At 35.9% G+C, this 21,628-nt stretch overlaps 1 protein-coding gene across 2 annotated transcripts in view; it reads right to left on the bottom strand.

Annotated features, from left to right (window-relative positions):
• Positions 1-241: 241 nt before the first annotated feature.
• The window catches only part of TANK (TRAF family member associated NFKB activator), a 28,348-nt gene continuing 6,961 nt past the window's right edge, over positions 242-21,628 (bottom strand). For both annotated transcript variants that reach the window (XM_068948793.1, XM_068948794.1), the window contains exons 4-10: positions 20,246-20,354; positions 19,290-19,402; positions 11,581-11,760; positions 10,159-10,235; positions 7,829-7,947; positions 5,593-6,176; positions 242-1,245 (exon numbers count right to left, since the gene is read on the bottom strand). In XM_068948793.1, coding sequence (XP_068804894.1) covers positions 1,078-1,245; positions 5,593-6,176; positions 7,829-7,947; positions 10,159-10,235; positions 11,581-11,760; positions 19,290-19,402; positions 20,246-20,354 — 1,350 coding nt within the window. In that variant the 3' untranslated portion in view covers positions 242-1,077. The remainder of the gene's footprint in view (positions 1,246-5,592; positions 6,177-7,828; positions 7,948-10,158; positions 10,236-11,580; positions 11,761-19,289; positions 19,403-20,245; positions 20,355-21,628) is intronic.

The following is a 21,628-nucleotide window of genomic DNA, read 5'->3' on the forward strand; positions in this document are numbered from 1 at the left end:
ATGCAAAAAGCTCCAAGTCATCGTGCTTTATCATTAATTTAAATTGCTTAATAAAAAAACCTCTTTTTAAATTTGGACCCAATACATCTGTAAAATGTGCAACTTTTATTGCATATTTGCATAGGCAAAATGCATATTTGCAGGTTAAGAATGATGTCACCTAGATTTGGGTGAATAGGTTTTTTCCCTTTCCGTCGTAGGCCATAAGAGATTTGAACAACACTTCACAACAGACAAGAAAGTTGATCAATCTTTTATACTCTTGGTTTTGGGGAACATTCTCACTTCATCCTTGCTACTGATATACCCTTTTCCATGAAAGTATATGCTAGAAAAGTATATGCTAGAAAAGTACATTAACAAAGTTGTTATCTTTTAACAGTATTTATGAGATGTACATAAAATTGTTACCATTACATTTTAGCAAAAGGGTCATTTGTGTGCTGTGTTTGATTAATCACCCTAGTAAACAGTTCATCTGGGGAAGTCAGTTTTATTACCAGTGAACAGCCTATCCTAATTTTGGCACACCTGGCATTCAGTCACTTCACTGATGTTATGAGAATCTGATTTGAGGTTCACTATTGTAAATTAAATTTGGCAATATTAAAACAGAAATTCAAAATGAGACCCTACTTTTCCTCCCTGTTTACTTCAAAAACAGAATCACGTCAGGAGCTACTGAGAAAAAATTCTAGCGTTACACCAGTCTTCCCAGATTATGGACTTGATCCTGTAAATCTGTATTCATGCACATAATTATGACTTTGGGGTTATTCAGGCAATCAGTAATTGCAAAAAACCCCCCAAACCAAAACCAAAACCAGCATGTAACATCAATCTCAGATATTACTCAGAGGTAATATTGAAAGATGACAAGCAATAACGTGAATTACAGTACTGAGTAACTTATGGTTTCATTTTACCTTGTCAGATGACAATTAAAAATGTGCTTATCTGACAGACAATTTCAGTCATGAGTTCTTGTTACAGAAAGTCTTAAATTCTTAGCCTATCTATTGAATAAAAAAAATCAAATATATGCAAAAAGACAGCGATCCATTCAATTCTCATACATTAAGACTGTACTTTAAAGTGGGAATTCAGATGCCGAAGAAAATCTTCCTTAGATGTTATAGATGGTGGGAAAACTTCTCGACAGAATTCACATACTCCACACTGATTCAGTTCAGAGTCTGTATAGGCTTGTGCCAGCAAAACATTGTCTTGAGGCTGCCAAACGAGCTAAAAGAAACAGAAAATGATTACTGCTGTGGTTTACAATGAATACATTTATAAAAAAATACCTGCCTATTTAAACTAGGTGTACTTTACACGTGCCTAACCAGAGACATAACTAGGAAGTTCTCATTTAAGAAAAGCAAGATAGGACTTTGATTTTTTTAAAAGTTCCATAAACATACTATCCTTGCAAACATTTAAAATGCTCTGATACCTATTCTTGATAAATACTGCTGTGAACAAATTTTATGTCAGTATGATAAATATTAATGTTTTTCATTAACATTTTATTTCAATATTTTACTGTAGAAACCATAGTACATTTAACAGAAATAAGAACAGACATTTTTACTTTAGAATAAAACACATGTTTACTATAAAAACTTAATATGAAAGAGACTTTATTTTTGTTCTTAGTGGTACATATCTAGTCTTCAGTTTACTGAGAAAATAAGTAGAGCAATGTCATATGGCTTAAGTTACTTGTCTAGTCTGACTGCCTTTTACTGTAGATATATATGGAATAATCTCAGTTTCAGGATTCATTCTGCCATGACAGCATCAGCTTAATAGAGCCATCTGAATATTTCATCCATGCATTCAGGCAGTTCTGTAAATGATGCTAAATTTGGTTTCTGCAGCTGTACTGTTCTTGGTACCTGAGCTAGTTAGTTTAAAGCCAGCAAGTCTGTTTACGCGACAATATAGTTATTAAGTCTTCAGTGTGAGACATACTTTAAGTCAGAGGGTACACTAATTATATAGCTTGATATCAACTAGGAATCCAAATGTCTTCTATCACTTTTCAAAGTAAAGTTAAAAATTAAGTTTCATTAATATTAGCAACATGGTAAAATACATCATTATGTTACATGGCCAGGAAGGCTAGGTTTTGAGTAAACTGAAAACTAAATACATACTGCTGTGACTGCAAAGCAGACAGAATGGCAGCAAGCTGGTATCAGCTCTATGTGGGGATGGAACCTAGGAGAGGAGAGAGCCCTACAGTTTTTTTGGCTCAGCTTCCTTCTCTATTGCCTCAATCACACATGGAAAGGCAAAAAAGAATACTTCAGAAAGTAGTTTCTTTTGAAGTTTTAAATTTTTTGCTTTCTCTACTTACCCAAGAGTTTTAATTTTCAGCTCTCATTCAAATTTCATCAGACCAAATGGTTGGAATCTTTTGTTTATTCTTCCCCTGGTAACTCACTGTACTACTAACCTGGCTTTCACGACGGTTAATCCTTAATTTTTAAACCAGCTACAACTTCTTGGAATCAATTCCCTGTCCATTCCATGTTTAAACAGTGTTTAGCTTATCAAATAGCAGTAGCAGATTTACTGTCTTTCATTATGGTCAGCAATCCATATAATTAAATTGACTAATTAGCAATTAAGTGCAATCACACCACTTTTTTCAGCTCAGAGAGTCTCCTTATTGTATGTTGTTGGTGTAAATTGCATATTAAATCTATCTAGACACTGACACACTTAAATATCCCTACAGAAATGTGTTTAGAATTACTTCTTTTTAATATCACATCATGTAAGGAAATACCATTTTTAAAAAGCTAAAGTATTCTTGTAAAAGCCCTACTGAGGACATAATAAGACTTCTACTCTTAGAAACACAACAAGGGAAAGTACTCATCCAGCAACACACTGAAGCAGGCACTTAACTCCATTTCTTCCTTTGAGTATTAAGCATGTGCTTAAAATGTTTTTCTGAATAAGAATGTATTTAAGCAGATGCTTCGAGAAAGTTAATATTCAGATTAAGATCCATGGATGAGTGATTTGCTTTTAAAGTCATAAACATCCCAATGGAATGTTTTTGGTAGAAATAACCTCCTGAGTTTGTGAACACCCAGTAAACAAATGCATATATGTGCAAGTCCCAGTTAACTGTAATCTGTAAAATCATATGTCCACTCATATCCATGTTTATTTTAAACTGTTGCTCTTTTCAGTCACATGTTTTTTAAAAAGTTACTACATCCTAAGGAAACAGTACCGAGTTTTCACATTTAGTATCCACAAAGAAGGAAAGAGCTAAATTTATTACAGCAACTGAGAGCAGTTCCAAGAACTTACTGTTGCCAAATCTATTGCATTTATGGGGTTTTCCATTTTATAAGTTAACATATGTAGTAAATACTTGAAAGTTTTATCCATGCCAGGAAAAAAATTCAGGTATCTCATTCCTCCCTATTAGAGCTTCACCCAGGGCAGAGATGATGGAAACGATAAGCAGTGTAACTACTCCTTAAAAAGATAGTTAAAATACGAAGAACAAGTATTATGCATACATTTTACTAAGCTTAATGTAGTCAAAAGGGCACGTGTGCAAGTAACTTTAAAAAACCAGCACTTTAATCTACATATATATTATCTTTCAATGCCATCCTAGACACAATAGTCAGCAAAAAGTCCAAAGCTGAATCCCATTCATTAGGAAAAATATGCACCATAAGCTTTTGAAGGCAGTTAAATAAAGGTGAAGTATTTTAAAATATGTACAGACAGATGTATATGGTTTCTAAAGTAAAATTGGCTTGTTTCAAACAAACTTCAGGATAAGATGCAACATTTTAATCAATGTTATGTTCTACAGTGCTATATAGCTACAACTTAATAAATACTGAAATAGTTCCTCATTGCCCTTTTTTTTTCACATGTTAGCATGATTACATTTTCTCCACAAAACAGATCATTTCCATTCTAAATGATGGCCTTAATTTACTTATTTTGCAGAAACAGTAATGATCAAACCTAAAGGCTTATTGCTATTCAACAGCAGTTCTTCTCTACTTTTTAAGCTGCATACTCCCCTATCAATTTATAATCACATACCAGCTGTTTCACTTGCTGTAATACACAATGCAGGGTGCCATCTATTGAAAAATGAATACACAGACTAACTAGTAAAAGAACAAGTTGGAGAGAGAATAGAGAAAAAGGGAAGAGTAACAAGCAATAGAGTGAATGCTTCACAGCTCCACAGGAATTCTACCAGTAATAATATAAATGGTTTAATTTGTTTAACTCAGTCACAACTATAACTCAGGATCCAATGAAAAATAAAGCATGACAAAAGTACAGTTCGTGTAGTTACTGTGTTAGTATAGAATTGAGATCTCCTACGTTACAAATAGGTATTTAAAATATATTTTGAAAAATCAGCCTTATAGTTTAAAATAAAATAATGACGAAAGCAAAATTTCCATGTGTTAAACTTTCCATCCAAAACTGGTTTACAATAGAAAATTAAACTAGACTGGGTAGGTTTTAGTGGAGGAAATCATCAAATACAGGATGCCATACAAATGCTTTCCAAATGCTAGTTTTTTTGCTTATCATGCAGTGACAAAATGGAGAGATAAAGCTCTTTTGCTTCATGTACCTTATCATTGGCAAAGAACACAAAACCACATCAATGCAAATAGTAAAAATCATCCAAATCCAGGCTCACAGAATTTCTAAATATCACTGTTTGCTGTATTCTTGAAAAAGGAGTGAGAAAAGCCACAAAAATATAAAAAAATCTCAGTCTATAAAAGGTCCACAGTAATTCTGCCAGTAATTTCAGTTGAGACAGGATGTTGGGCAATATCAGCAAAATATTCAGAGATGTGATTGTGAGGACCTGCTTAAAAGCTCTTTTGAGTGGCCAGCAATTAGACCTTGCTTTCAGAAGCTCCCATGGACTTCAAACAGATATGACTGGAATTCAAGCCCGAAGTACCTACATAAACATTGGTGTACTCCCATTTATTTGTTAAAAAAAAAAAAAAGCTTTCCTACTTGACTGCCTAAATATGAATAATGTATTTTAAGTTTTCTTACAGGGAAAGAGTGGGGGATGATGTTTATACCTCAGATCTAGATGAAGAACAGATCATTTTTCTCCACAGTGAAGTATTTATCTATTTATTTTTTAGATTAGTCTATTTGTCATATTCTCTGCTGTACATTAAAACAGTTAAAACAATTGTATGGCCTGTTACTCTGAGATCAAGGGTAGAAAGAAAGCAATCTAGGGAGTAGTTTAGGGTATTAACGACAGCTTTGAAATAGATATAAGAGCAATTAATATCTACTATCTACATGGCCAGAAATTTGTGCAAGCATATACAGTGCTTACATCTGCTTAAATTCCTGCCTTATTTCACTGGAAAAGTGCCTTGAACGCATACTTCGGTATTAGGGGCAACTGCTGTAACATAGGCTCTTGAAAAATGGGCAAGTGAGATACCTCACAGAATATATTAATTCTGTCTTTAAGACTTTGCAAAGCAGTCGTTTGAATCATTACCTTTTTTGAAATGTACAGTATAAACAGAAAGATACCTGATGAGGACCTCTGATGGTTGTCCCAGCAGCTTCTAAGGAAGAAAAAATTACTTCAGGTACAGCCGGGTTTGTGTGCTTAGGCACAAACGTGAGACCAGTATCTGCTGTTTTTAAACATGTTTTGTCACGAGTATTTTCTATGGGCATGTTTGCATGATTTGGGGGGTTTGTTTTGTCAACAGTAGTTAAGCTTTGTAAAGCTGAGGTCATGAGATCAACTCCATGAGTTTCAAATGAGTTAGATTCCAATTTACTGAGGTTAACAGCATGGTCTCTGTGCTCCAGGTTAAAATGATGATCTTGAAGCATGTTTTCAGCTATACCAGCACAAGGAACTGTTGGTTTATCCTGAGTGCTCTGCAAGAAAGCAGAGTCATTGTCTGTAGGTGGAAACTTGACATTAAATTTAGAAAGTGATTCTACAGAGTTGTTGTCCTCATCTTGGCCCACTCCTCTTGGTGTGATAGATGTGATGCATGATGCACCTCTATTTATATCCTTTATAACCCGAGGTTTAAAAAGCTCTTCTGCTTGTTCATCAGTTTTATCAGTACACTGTATAGGCATGGAAAACTGTATTTCTGTGAAGAAAGAAAGAAGAAAACATTAAACTATCGATGTGAAAATAATTACTAAGGCGCAAAGGGTGTGGTGTTGGGGTATTTTTCCTGAGAGGCTTTTGATTTTCCTTCTTGGCTTTTTAACCTTTATTTTCTCTCTTTGAGGTCAGTTTGAGGCACATTTCCCTTTCACAGACATTAGCTCCAACCCAAAACTGATGAGAACAGAAATAAAAGTAAATCATTCCATTCTAATAATTCTGTTTCTCTTTGATTTATGGCTATAAACATTTCTATTTTATTGAAACTTATGTTGTCCCATACTCTTAACACATACTTGCATATATTTACTGAAGTGTTCTGGCAGAAATAGAAGCTGGAACCAAAGCTATTTCATACAGTGCCAACAACATGCTAGGCACCATAAGCAAGATTTTAGAAGGTATTCAGGTGCTGAACTCCCATTGATTTCTAAATTAGATAAACATTCAAACTGTAAAACTATTCAGAAGAGGGACCATATTTTCCTTATGTTTTGAGAATTCCCCATATACTTAGGCCACTTTAGTAACAAAAATAATACATGACTACTCCTAATCAGGTAAGGGAATAGCTTCAGTGCACATTTATTGTACAAAGGTGCCTCCTGACATCACTCAGATATTGTAGTAATGTGGGCCATATAAGTAAAAGAAATTGTAAAGATTAAATTTATATCACATATAGCTTTTCACACAGCTGAGTTAGGCATGTATTTAATGAAAAAATAAGTCCAGTCTGGAATAAGTTGCCAAGGCCCCCTGATTCCCTCTCCCCTCCCCAAATCACAAATTTTAGTAGTGTTCATTCAGAATATAACAATACAGTTCAGCCATAACCACTTGAAGCCACAGGCTACACATTCTCAGTTCACATAAAAGAGCTTAAGTAATAGCATAACTGAAATTAGAGGCAAGTGCTGGAATCAGTGTCTTTTGCTTCAATCATGTAAAAGTTTGGCAGGCGTTTTCTAAAACCTCTTAGAGCTTGATCCTACTGTCAAGAAAAGCTAGTGGGAATGGCCATAGTAGCCATTATACATTACTGAACATTATAGTCAGTATAAGCATTAGCTGAAACGGACCTTCAGGACCCCTTCCAGTTGCCACAAAAATCAAGTCTTTCCTGCCTTTTCTGGAAGTGTTGGTTTAGGCTCTTGTCCCATATAACAAAATCGCATTTACAAATCTGCACAAGGAAGTCTAGAAAATAAGTCCTCTGACTCTCTTCAGTCCAGCAGTTCTCTTCTAACAAATATGGGGCTAGAGACATTCATAATAGACATTTTTTGAATTGACAGTTGAATTAAAAGTAAGTGCTGTCACTCACACAGCATGATGGGATATCACATGTACTAAGTGCCTGCCTCTCACTCCAAGGGACAAAACAATTATGAGAGCCATTGATGTGACAATTGTCTTTTACAGCATGTGATTTGGAGCATTCGTCATGGAATGCCAAAACTGACGGTGCGTTTTCTTGGTAAAATACTGAGCACCATGTGAACAGACTTGAAAAAGGCAGATGGTAAACAGTAGAAGTACTTCTATGTATGTGTAATTTACAGTATTTTCAAATATAAAGCAAAGCTTTCAAACAGTTGAATCACAATAAGAGCTTAAGTAAGATATTACCAGTTTCAGGTTCTCGCTTTATCTTAAATTTACTCAATTGGTCTGTTTGTTCTCTGGCGAGCATACATATTCGATGACATTCTTCTTTCATCTCCTGGAAAATAGTCTCCAGATTCTCCCTGGAAGATCAAAATTGTACATTAAAATTGTAAATTAAAGCGTCAACCAGTTCAGCTCTTCATGGCCTTCGATTTTATAGTCACACCCCCAACCAGAGAAAAACAATAGTGTAAGCTACAAACAATAGTGTAAGCGTGGATACGTCTTTCCTCAACATATGTATATACATTTTTGTTCTCCTTAGTAAAAGCAAGGAGAAAAGGAAAAAAAACATAGTCCAAGAGCTGCTCAGTCATATCATAGACACATACATGTAAGCTTAGGGCTCTCACTGCAAGGACTGAAAGAACATCCAGCCTTTACATTTCTCTCAGTTCCCTCTAGTAGTAGTGGAACAGCTTATCTTGCACGAACTACTGCTTCTGTCTCATTCTAAGGAAAATAAGATGCTGCTGCTGTGAACACTAACTGCTTTCCTTTTTTTTTTTCTGTGGACTTCAGACTTTGCAAGAGAAGAACACCCTAGGCATCTGTTACTGCTCTTTCCTTCTTTCATCTACCTGACATTTTGGAGAGGGGTTGGAGAACTCCTTGCTTCTCTGCTTTATGCAGCATCATATGCCTTTTCCTTTTATTTTTGGGAGTCTTTTTATTATAATCTTTTATAGAGTATCATGTCTCCATGAAATACTCAGTTATATGCACTAAGAATGGTAAAGACAGCTATTCATGCAAGTGTGCGTTTTGCTTGCCCAAAGGTACTACAGATTACATTATCCAGTTTATTGATTCATCTGTAAAACTTCATTGTGAAATTTCGATAAACTTACTGAGTAGTCTATATTTCTAAGCACTTTTTTTTTTTATTTCATAAAATGAACTTTATTTAAGGATGAGAAAGTTAAGTTATGGACAAACTGGATTTGTGTTCTCTTTTGCATCTTTGTATCAAACTAGCTCAAAAGAGATTTTTCTTTAATCCAATGAGTCATTTTCCTTTTTATTGCTTATTCATATAGCAATCAGGAGCATCAAAAGTTGTGTTCCTACTTCTGCTGAGCTTCTCTTTTTAAAAAAGACACAAATCTATATCTGGATCTCATTTCAAAAAAGAAACATCTACAGAAGGAGTTAAAGTTACTACTGTTAACACTTGTGTTCTTATAATTTTTCAGTTGTTTCCATGAATGATAAAAAAAAAAAAAGACTCATACTACAAATTCCTAATCAGAGCTTTAAAACATACATATGATTAGATCAATCGACCTTCATTTGCTAGACATTTGTGACACTATAATCTTACTAGTTTTCCCAGTCACATACCTCCTTCCAAGAAAAGAGTAGAGTAAGGGAGTTATTTGAGAGGAGGGAGACAGCAGACAGGTAAAGATTTTCCATTCTTCTTTAGATATAAATCAGCAAAGACAAAACAGTCTTTACCACAGTCTTATTTCCACTCCTTTTTGTCATCATATAGTCTTAGTGAGTCAGACTAAAGATTCATCTAGTTCATTTATCCCATGTCTGAAAGTGGCCAAAAGCAGACGCCTAAGCAAGAGTATAAAAACAGCAAGAACGTATGATACTTTTCCCTAATACTCTCCCAGCCTCACCTTTGAGAATCTTCTGCTTGACCTCAGCAAAGGTTGTTAAAAATGGTATTACTAACTATCCCATGACAAATGCACACTGAAGACTCTGGTTGACGCTTTTCCCCAAAAATAGGCAGAAGGGGGAAATACATGCTTAAGAAATGCTTTTGGTCCCTTGGTCACAGCAAGGGATAGGGAACTTCAGCTTACAGAAAAAACGTAGATCCAAACTTTCCCATTTGGGATGGATCAGGCCAAGAATTATTTCTTCATGCTGACCATCAGGGTACCACTGGCAGCACAACAGGCACATTTGCTGTGCTGTCATCAGTTAATTCATTTTGGTTGTATGATTCCTGTTCTGAAGGGACTTAACACAAGGGAGTTAATACCTCAGCATTAAAATCCACTGCTGTTTCCCATGCAGTTTAAACCCCTGCTGAACCAAGTGGCTATTTTTCTTCCTCCTTGCTTATCCCTACATACTTGCAAAGCCCCAGCTATTTGGTTTCACATGCTTACTGGCTTTATTTGTTTCCCCACACTAGCTCTTTGACCCTCCCCCCGCTTTTTTTTTTTTTTCAAGTTACTATGTAAAGAAGGGGAAAATAGCTGGTCTTACTATTTTGTAGCAAAAAAGATAAAAGCAAATTGCAAAAACGCTGCAAAAATATTTACCTTTCAGACACAGATGAAATACCAGAGATCCCTAGAGATAACTCTTGCTTATCTGGAACAACTTTCTTACTTTTCACCTTAAAGTAAAACATGAAAGTATGGATCACATGTTAGCACATTCATTTTGCTCTTCACTCTGATGAGAATCACAAATGTCATAGTATCCTTCAGCTAATCCTTCTAGAAGCTCTCAAAAAGTTCACAAAATGACAAAAGCTGTTTTTTGCAGTTTGACTGTAACTCCCTTTTTTAGGTTAACTTAGCACATGTCGTGCAGCATTCCCTGCTCTTACTACTTTGAAAGAAAGGGAAACTGGTCCTAAGAATATTACTTCGCTATAATTCTGTTTTAATTGCGTACAATTCAGATTATGTGTAATTGTGTATAAGCTTGTTACTGAGATATCCAGCTATTTTAGTTCTTACAAAAATCAACTTATCCACTAACATTTTCAACAAACATACCAAAAGCTAGTATGTCAGGAGTTTTAGTACGTTTTTAAAGAAGTTATTAACTTTGACTACCACCTTGTGGTTTACACTAGTATTACACAGGTTTCAAGTCAATGCCAGGTATTTAAAAAAAGTGATTTTTTTTTTTTTTTTTTTTTTTTTACCATAAGCAGTCATTAAGTTGTAATGCCATTAGATTTACATTGCCAGATAACCTGGTAGGTCAGACGTGCTCCAAATCAGACTCAGAACCTGACGTATTTCTGTCAAAATAGCTGATTTCAATGATACACTGTTTATAATCACAGACCTATAGCCTATAGTTTGTCTGTCTCGCAGTAAAGTGGGAGTGCAGCTACTGTAGACACGTTTGAGCTGCTTTAAGATCTCTACTGCTGCTACTGATGAAAGTATACAGCAACATGGGTTACAGGTGCCTGCCACAAGAAGTTAAGCAAATACGTGGGAAGTCTGATAGCAACAAGTTACGTGTGCTATGCTCATACTCTTACCTAAATTCACTTCAGTTCAGCTAGCTGAAGTACGTTTACATGATTACATTCACACTTGTGACTGCATTATAGCTACCCCACAAGTACAGTTCACTCCGCATGCTCTTCTATGACAAAAGTAGTATGGGATACAAAGGAAAGGGAAAAAAATCAACTTAATGTTGCTGAAAACTCCAGACTGAAAATTATAAAACTGAAATGCTGATCTGGAGTTTTCACAAATACTACTTAATATTATAATGACATAACATAAAAATAATTAACACACAAACCAACCAATACGTATTTAATAGTTCAGTGTTCCCTATATGCTTTATATACTTAAACAATTTCCCGGTAACTTCATAGTGCTAAAATTTAAAATCTGTTTCTCAGATTAATTAGCATAAACATATTTGAAAAAAAAATTACAAAACTTTATTTTTTCATTTTACCTCCATTTGGTTTCTTATCTTACCTCCATTTTATATATTGGGACCTGTATACCCTTCTGTGCTTCATTTAATTCTTTCAATTTGTTTTTCAGAGTTCTTATTTTATCTTCTTGGTTGGAAATAATAGATATAAGCTTCCTTTCCTTCTGATTGTTTTTGTCTTCAATTTGCTTCATCTTAATGCTCTCATTTTCTAACTGTTCCTAAAAAATAATTTTAGAAATACCAGTATAATTACTGTAATTGAGACTGGGGAATATCACTGTTCAGCAGTCTGGAATAGGCAAAATTAAGCCTTTGCAACCTAAGTAAAGGGCCAGTCTTATTTAATACATTATTAATTTTGAATTGGTAGCAAAGACCTTCTACTGCTACATATTTATGTATCTGATTACAGGTGGTTACTTAAAACAATGATATGTTCTGAATTTAGGAAAGTCATATTAGTGTTTATAAAGAATAAAGACGACTATCTTGATTCACTTCGCATAGCATATACATTAACATATTTCATGTACTAAATATTGTTTGTGTAATATATATGACAATATTTCATTAATTTCAATTAATCTAAAAAAATTTTAAAGAAAGTGATATTCTGCAGCTACCTTAATTTTGGAGCAGACCCAAGAATATTCGCAATGCTATAAAGATTTAGGAAATAAAAAGCAGTGGCTGGCCCCACTTTAACAATCCATCTGGTAATTTGTGGAATTTTTATATATGTGGGCTTTTTGGTGGAATGAAGAAGCATATAAGGAACAATTTTTTTTAATATGCATACAGATAGTCTTTGGATAATTTTCAAGAAACAACCTATGGTACTAAACTGCAGCTATGAAACACTAAAATTGTCAATTCATTAAGTCTCTTGAAACACAGATACTGAACTGTATTAAATGTGACAAAGAGTTGCCTGAAGCTTCTCTGGAAGGGAATTAAGCCCAAAGGCCCAACTCTGCAAGAAGAAATGTAAGTGAAGCGCAGTAAGATAGTCTGTGGACAGACAGGGAAAGGTGAAGACGAAAGAACAAGCAAAGGAATGCTTTTTCAAGAAAAAGCACATGTTTAATTTACAAATAGGACTTAAAGTGGGTGAGGTGGTGCACTTGGGCAGTCAGTAGGTAGGGGGTACTTTAAATTATGTGAGATATTATCAGTGAGATATCCGAATGTCTCAATGGCAGCCACATAGGGATGAGTCCAGAGCCACCTACAGAGACACTAGGTGGTTAAGCATGGATGTATTTGTGTGCAGCAGACACAACAGTTCATCCCCAAGAAGTTGTATTAGCTGGATAAACAAACTCAGAAATAGGGTTTGAAGGAATTTTTTTTTTCTTCAGTTTCAATTATCACTTTAAATAGTCAACTTAGGGTAAAAGCTTCAAGGCAACTCTGGACTTAGGTGGGATCTCCAGGATCCCAAATAATCCTATTTTTAGAGGCTTCTCAAAACTTTCTCTGAAAATGGGATGTTTCTGTCTCAGCAAAACTCTTCTCTCACCATCTGCTACAGATCTTATATATCCCATTCTTTCAACCACCTTTGAACTGGCAAGGCATGTAAAGCTGTTCCTTTCTACTTTAGGTGTTGTTAACTTCTTAATTCATTTAGTAATTAGGCTGGATGACCTTTCTTCCATGCTTTGCACTGCTGGCAGGTGTTGTAGGGAACATATGTGTATTCCTAGGACAGACCATGAAACAGTTCCTATCCTCTTCCAGCACAGAATCTGTATACTGTGTCACAGTAGGTAAGAGTCCAGGGAAGTGGATGAAGAAAAAAAGTGCAGCAAAAGAGAAAAAAAAGAGGAGAAAGATTTTTGGATATAGTTTTGAAAAGAACAAGACATCTGCAGTTTTTAGTCTAAAGAACACATTCAGCAACTTCTGTAACTGATGCTACAGCAGCTAAATTTGATTTTCTCAGAAGGGACAACAAGAGCGCGAGGAAGAATCACAGTACTGAGAGGTACAGAAAGTTCAGAGCAAGTCAAAGAAATATATGATGAGGATAAGGGAATGAGAAAAAAAACACCTATGTAATGATGCAGGAAGAAAATACCAATTTAAGTTAAGAGGAAATGGAAGCATGAGTAAAAGTATTCTTAAAAGATCTGAAAATACTTGAAGAAAATTATAGCATGGCCAGGGGCAGGAAATAGCTATAAAACTATTTACCTTTTCCATGTTCTTTAAAGACTACAAAGAAAGTCTGAAAGACACGATGTAGCACGAGAATAATAATAAAATCAAAGCAGCTGCACAGTATGCTTCAGTGTTGTTTCATGAACAAAAGAAACATGAAAACATGCAGCAACCCTTAAGTTCATGACTGCTTCAGTTTATGCGCTGAGCTATAGTTAAATATGAATAGGGCTATGCTCCTAATCCTCCACCCAGGTCATGCAGAGTGAAACAAAATAGTTATCAGGGAGTGCTGATATACGTATGGGGAACTGCTCTTTGCCATTCCAGGAATGGAAAGGCAGTAATATTTTAAGGCATGAGTTCACAGGCCCCAAGCCACCACAGAGCCATCATCCAGTCATAGGGTTCCCTCACATTCCATGGTCAAATTCCATGTCTCATTTAAAAAGCTTATGAGGCACAGCTTTTCCTGTATTTTCTTTTGCAAATGGCATGCTTGGCAATCCAAACACTAGGGAAAAGGGTTATGTCACACATAACACTTGCCCTTGAAGAACAACTCTATCTTAAGGACAGTAAATTAACTCTTTCATTGAGGCTGTGATACAGCACTGATCTGCACACATTTATCTATCTGGAACTATCACAGCTCCATATAACATATGAGCTTTCAAAATCTTTCAGGCAACCGGGTATATTGCAATAACCTGCAGTAGTTCTCTTCCATTTCTCCTACCATCTCCTGCAGGGAGTGGGAACAAGATTTAAGAAAGCAATGAGGAAAGTCATGTTGGAGCCCACTGTGAGAAGAGCCATGAATTACCAGCGTGGCAATTACTGTTAAACAACATGTTGCAAAGAAGATAAATCAGTGCATACTGATGCAAGTCTTCATTCTTGCTCACTGTCAGGACACCACACCAGGAATAACGCTGGAGAAACTGTTACATGTTTTGAGATCTAACAATAATACAGCCCTTCACAGTTTGATGATGTTATAGTTTCTAAAGCTGACTGGTGGCTTCCACAATGTGGTAGCATTATTAAACTGGTTTAAGTTTGTAAAACTAATGTCATGACAGCTATATCACACAGGTGATGCCTTTTCTTTTAGAGATGCCTTATGGGATATTAGGATAATTCAGGTTGGAGGGGACCTCAGAAGGTCTCTAGTCCAACCTCCTGCTCAAAGTAGGATCAGCAATGAGGTCAGACCACGTTGTTCAGTTGGTCTTTAAAACCTCCAAGGATGGAGACTGTCCTACCTCTCTCGGCAACCTTTTCCAATGCCTGGATGTCCTCATGATGAAAAGTTTTTCCTTACGTCCAGTCTGAACCTCTCTTGTTTCAACTTACGCACACTGCATGGGAAGAGCCTGACTTTGTCCTTCTGATAACTTCTGATAACTGGAAAGCCGCTCTTAGCTTCCCCTAAAGCCTTCTCTTCCCCAGGCTGAAAAGGTGCAGATCCCTCAGTCTCTTCTCACAGGACATGTAGTCTAGCCTCTGGCTATCTTGGTGGGCCCTCTGCTGCACTCACACTACTTTATTAATGACTTTCCTAAACTGGAGGGCCCATAACTGGATATTGTATTTTAGAGGCAGTCTGATGAGTGCTAATTAGAGGGAGATAACTATTTCCTTTGCTCTGTTATCTTTGCTCCTGTAAATATAGCCCTGGAGGCTGTTGCCCTTTTTTCCTGCCAGGACACACTGCTGGCTTATGCTCAGCTTGCTGTCTGCTAAGCCTTTACCTCCTTCCTCACAGGCAGTCAGTCCCCAGACGGTATTGTTGCAAGGGAATTTTTTTTTTTTTTAAAGTGTGCTTTAATGGCCTGTTTCAGGGCCTTCCTGGGATAAGCAAACTTTCAGATGGTTTCAAGAAAAATACTATCCAATTAATAAACTGTAAGTAGATCTCTAGGAATATAAACTGTAATGTCTTTTAACAGTTTAACCACACTTTCTTCATTATTTTTAGGTAGAGGTAGCCTAAACAGATGAAGCAATAAGAAAAAAAGCTATTCTATCAATACCAGAATTTCTTGGATCAGGTAGTAGGACCTAACTAATGCTACTGTATACACAATATCAGTGGTACAAAACAGCTAAATGCATAGAAGTATCAACTAGCATAAAATCGTAAAGTAGAGCTTTCTGTGCATCAAAGATAGGAATAAAAGTGACACTAGAGATGCACATATTGACTGGAACACTCAACTCTCCATTAGACTACTGCAGTAGCTGCTCCTAAGTTATTTTAGCACCACACTTTTGAGCATAGAAAGATGACTTCTATGCATCTGTCATTCCTCTGCTTATGTTCTACACAGGGAAAGACCTAAAAATTGTTTGTAGGATGAATAGATATACATCATTCATTCTTGACACAGTTTCTTTCCTTTTGTTACAGCAAAAGAAAGTCTGATCAATAAAAAAAAACAGATGATGTGTAATACTGAGGTTCTTATGAACATGTTCTCTTGTTGCAGATGTTGACTTGATTATCATGTTGTACAGAGATTCAGACATTCTCTAATCCTGCTTACTAAGGTTTTTTATTTGCTGGGCAGCTTTAGCTTTGAAACAACTGCATTCACATTCTTCCTAGTTAAAGTCAAGCCAGGCTGTACTCAAAAAAACAGCATCTGAGAAGGCAGTAAATTTAGGCCTTTCAGTCTCCTCAAGTAGGTGACTAAAAAAAATTTGATAGTCTTGTATGTATTTCAGTGCTGACCACCAAACCAACTGTTATCTGGCTCAGTCACCTCCTTCAGCGACGATTACCATCTTGCCACAGCTTTTTTGACAAGTATCCAGACTGAGGGGGTCAAGGAGTTTTGTGGATTTAATCCTACAGCCATTATACAAACACTTTTGATGAATCCACTTCAGTAAGGGCAAGATCATTTCCAGGCTAATTCTTTAAAACTCATGCAAGCACAATGATTACATGTGGTATTGTTCACGCATAAATTCCAGCATAAACATCAGAGGTACAAAAGAAACCAGGCGGACTGGTACAATGCAGATATACAGAAAGAGGCATATAGGATTCTATTTATGCTTTAAATCAGTGCATATGAGGGTGAACAAAGGAAACTCTTTAGGATAGGCTGGCAACAAAATTGACAGCAGCAGTTAAAATACAGAAGCATGTTCAAGTTTTTGAGGCTTAGAAAACACAGAAAACCCTTCCCTCCCCCCCCCCCCCCATTTTAACCCTCTGAAAGTTAAGGTTTGATCACAAACACCTATTATGATCACACACACACCTATTACAGTCAATCTGGCACTTTACTGGAGGGCAGAATATAGTCCACTGAGAAATCCTATTGGCTTTAGCAAAACACAATTTCCAATAAGTATGGGTAAACCCAGAGACCTTCAGTCATGAGAGAGATTCTAAGTTTCAAGGAAAGACAGATAGAAACCCAACATTTTAACTTAAGGACAGCAATCATGATTTACTGTCTGGAATTGCACATTTTGCAAGCCTGAAAGTTTTACTGGAGAAGTAGAATACAGTAGTTAATGCAATGGAAGATAATGGCTGTAGATATTATTTGTTTTAGAGCTGAAGGTGGCTAGAACATGATTAGAAAAATACAAGTTTTTCCCAGATAGAATATTAAGAGAGCTTCCAAATTCAAATAGCTGAAAAAGCCAGGAATTGATTGAACTGGATCCAAGACTAAGTAACTTAGATAACAAGAGAAAGGAAAATAGGCATAATATCTCATAAATTGTTCTTAATATAAGAACTGCACTGAGTCAGTGATAGGATGATGGATTTTTGGTCTAACAGAGGCCAAAAGATGATGTTTAGGGAAGAGTACAAGAATGCAGGCATGATACATCCTTTAATAAATTCCCAGGCTTCCTTAGCCAGCACTTTCTTTGCATTTAGAAACAGACAGCTTTCTCTTCCATGAAGTTGTCATTGAAGCAACATAAACTTAGCATCCACAGTAATCTTCTGCAGGAAGTTCCATGGGTTGACTACCTGTCACGTGAAGAATAATCTCCTTTTGCCTTTTTTTTTTTTTTTTTTGAATCTGGCCCCCAATTATTTGATGCCTCCTAGTTCATGTATTCAGAAAGACAGGGCATTATCTGCCAAAATGCAGATAAAGACAAATAATTTATAACCCACTAAGAAAACAGTGCTTGCAATAATGATTTCTGCCTCTCATTCATTGCCTGTAATGTTCTGTATAGATCACATCAGTTCTCAGTGTTTCCCCATACGAGAAGAATGGGGAAACATGCCTTCCTTTCTCATACACACATGATTAGGTTACTTTAAACCATTGTCCTTGAGCAAGCATTCAGAAAAAAAGAGTGTGGAACATTAGGCTTGGTCAGGTCTCCATGCACAATTATTAAAAATAAGTATTATCCAATTCAAAGGCAGAGAAATGTAAAAATATGCAAAGATGTTCCATCAAAGGACCCTTCAGCTGTCTTGTACTCTAATAAATAAATCAAAGACTAGGAAAGAAATTATATCATGTGATTAGACTCTACATAGAAAAAGCATGTACAAACTTTTTTTTTAAATAAAGAAAGGAGGGTACCTAAATCTTTGGTAACAATAGCCTTAAGGTGTTTGTTTTTGAAAAGGTTTGGTCTCAGGTGAGATTCCTTCAAGAGAGTTAATAAGCATCTGTAATCCAATAAAATAATTTTCCAATTAACATTTCTGATTAAACACTGCATTTCTGTGAATTCAGCATGATTCATTTGTTCATAGCTCACATTCAGGAAACAGATCCCAAAATTAACTATTTTTAATTTGATGGCTGATTTTACATAGGTCTTCTTAAGATGATTTTACAGAGTCACTGTCATGGACATTCATATTCAGAACACCAAAACATAGTGTTTTATCCCATGTCATGGGATAAAAACAATGCAACTTTGTGCACCTCTTTCACTGTCTTTGTTCAACATGCAAGACTTATTCAAGGTATTTCCTATTTATTCTACGCTCTTTGCTTTATTATTCCTGCTGTTCTAAGCAGGCTGTAGTGAAAGTCTCAGTGTTATTTCAGTTAACAGGAGAAGAGGAGAAGAAAAGACATAGTATTAGGACTGCCGTTTAAAAAGCAAACATATCATCAGTGCCTGCAGAGCAGTAGACAGGCATAGGATCACTTTCTACTCCATCACTTTCTGGGAGCAGATTCTCCCTTTCTTCTTGGAAAAATACACTGGCTGCATGCAATGTGAAAAGCTCTTGTGAGATACAGAGCCCCTTTTTGATTTGCCCTGTTTATGGCAAGTTAAGAAATAAATAAGCAAATAAGTTCCTACTTTCCAAATAACTTCCTCAAAATTATTCTAGGGAGCTGGATGGCCAAACAGCAATTGCACTGGGAGGGATCAAAGATGCTTATTAGTTCAACTGACCAGACCCCAGTGGCACAACACTTATGCACTTCAAGTAGGAATCTTGCACTGGAAGAAAGGCAATTCAAAGGTACCAGTGAAACCTCACTCTCCTCTTTAGATCCTCACAGCGTAAGCACAGCACAAACATGATCGTACATAAAACATTTGCAGGTGACCATACCTTTAGGAGTTTTTCTCTTTGCTTTGCTATGCTTAGTTTTTCAGAGAGCTGGCTGAAAGATAAGTTGGAGGTTTCGAGTTCTTCAGGCACCAGAATGTAGGAATGCGCATTACCTTAAAATAAAAAGCAGCTGATTGTCACTGTATTTTCCCTAGCCAGATTCTAAATAAAATCAAATTAAAAAGAAGCTAGACTTACTTAGTTTCTTTTAGTGAGTTTTCATATTAAACAAGCAAGAGAAGCCCAATTCTCTGCTTAGAAAAAATGCAAGACTAATTCAGCAATAAGGAACGTACATGTATTCTTAAAAAGAAAAGCCAACCACTTTGCTAGTATTCACGAAAACCAGCAGCGTTAGGCTACTGTGAGTAAATATTTAATGAGTATGGCAGATTAACACATGGTTACTTTGACTCTGTTTTCTCTTATTTGTGTAATACAAATAGTCAAACAGTGGAAAATTATCCATCAATGACTATTCGATTTGAAAGAGAAGTACCTGCTTATAAAGCTTTGGTTATCTAGTAAAATTAGCCTCCCAACAGCATGTTAGCATCTAACATAATAGACATGTATCCCTAGCAGTCGCATCTAGAACAACGCATCAGCTAAACCTATTTACAGACAACTGTAAAACTGATACACAACAATTTTGTTTTAATTATAGTGAATTATTTTTATCCATGTTCACATAACTTTTGACTTCAGCGTGAGCAGGTTCTACATCTGAGGGAAATCTCACCACTTCTTGAAGAGGATGCAGAAAGACCTTGAAAGTGTTGCCTTTTATAAATACAGTTTGAAACTGCACGTTTGCGTTAACGCTCGCTTTCACAGAAAAGTATGGTATTGCTTTGAGAGATGTTTATTGTAAAAGCTGAAGCAACAAAGTCAGAACTATTTATCAGTGCAACACCGCATAGAAAGAAATAGCATGTGCAAGCTGGAGTACGTACCTCTATTAGCATTCAGAGCAGCTAACTGTGATTTCAATTTTGCAATAATACTGTTTTGAAGCTCTATCTGTTCCTGCTGTTCACGTATTTGCTGTATGTAGTTTTCTGTCTGCAAATATAATTTAATTAGCATTAGTCTTATCTTGTTTTGACTAGGGGCCTCAAATTTAGCATATACAGGTCATCAGCTTTGATTTTAAACACGATTGTAGTTGTAGGCCTGTCCATGTAAACCCAACTACTGCCACCTTTAGCAAGCCTGTACTGTCAAGACTTCACTGATTAGGAAAGGTATTATAGCAAATAAAACATAGTTACTGAAAATTAGGATTTAACTGTGACAGCTATAAAGCGTAGGATAACTTTTAAGTAGAGGAATCTTCCTTCATAGCCATAGAACACACCAGGTTTAAAATTAGAATTTTAGTATTTACTTTTTCAGGGTGATGGTCAGTTAGTTTATCTATAGAAAGATGTAATTTTCTTCCCCCACTCTTTCTAACAAAATAAAATATATTAAAATAGGTTTTCAAAAAAAAAAAAAGATTTACTTTAAATTAGAAAATATCTGTTGTAGAATATAAAGCAACGTTATTGTTTTCAGTAACTTTAATTACCTACGTACAGAGTTTTGCCTGTTCCTCTGGATCTAGTACAGTTGACTTTCTAACCAAGAAAAATGGGAGAAAAGGCAAGCAAGCAGAGAAAAAGAGTAGTTGATCAGCTGAATTTTCATCAAATTTTACTCCATCTTGTGCTATAATCAAGCCATACAGAGCCTAATAACACTGCTCACATATCACTGAAGTGTGTAAACATTATTAGACAGTCAGTTAATTGAACAAATGGTCAGGTGGCAGGAAGATGCTAATATTCAAAAACTATTATTTCATTAGCACATCTTTAATGTTGCAGTTACAGTAGTGCTAAAAACAAGCAAGAAATCTTGTGAAATTTTGTCAAGGAAACATACAAGAATGCACTGAGTTTTTATGAAATTAAGAATATATCTATTACTTGAATAGATCAAGATTTGGGACTCTTACTTCTGTTCCTAGCTTATCTGTACTGCTGTTTAATTCCAGATCTCAATTACATTTCAATTCCTTTCTCCCCCTACAAGGATGTGCTTGTCCATGGAGTATGTAGGAATAAATCTAAAACTAAATGTTATTTTAAAAGGGCAGGTACTAGTTGTACTGTGAGAGTTCTTTAAAAGAAAAAAAAAGAAAAAAGGAAAAAGAAAAAAAAAGCGATCAAAGAGCAGTACACTCCAGCAGCTATAAGAGACCTCATGAAGCAGAAAAATCACTGAGAACCAAATTGAAAATGTACAACAGCAATGTCTTGTCAACACTTCTGTACAGAGCACAGACATGACAG

This window comes from Struthio camelus, chromosome 6, assembly GCF_040807025.1.
Source record: "Struthio camelus isolate bStrCam1 chromosome 6, bStrCam1.hap1, whole genome shotgun sequence".
NCBI classification, from domain to species: domain Eukaryota; kingdom Metazoa; phylum Chordata; class Aves; order Struthioniformes; family Struthionidae; genus Struthio; species Struthio camelus.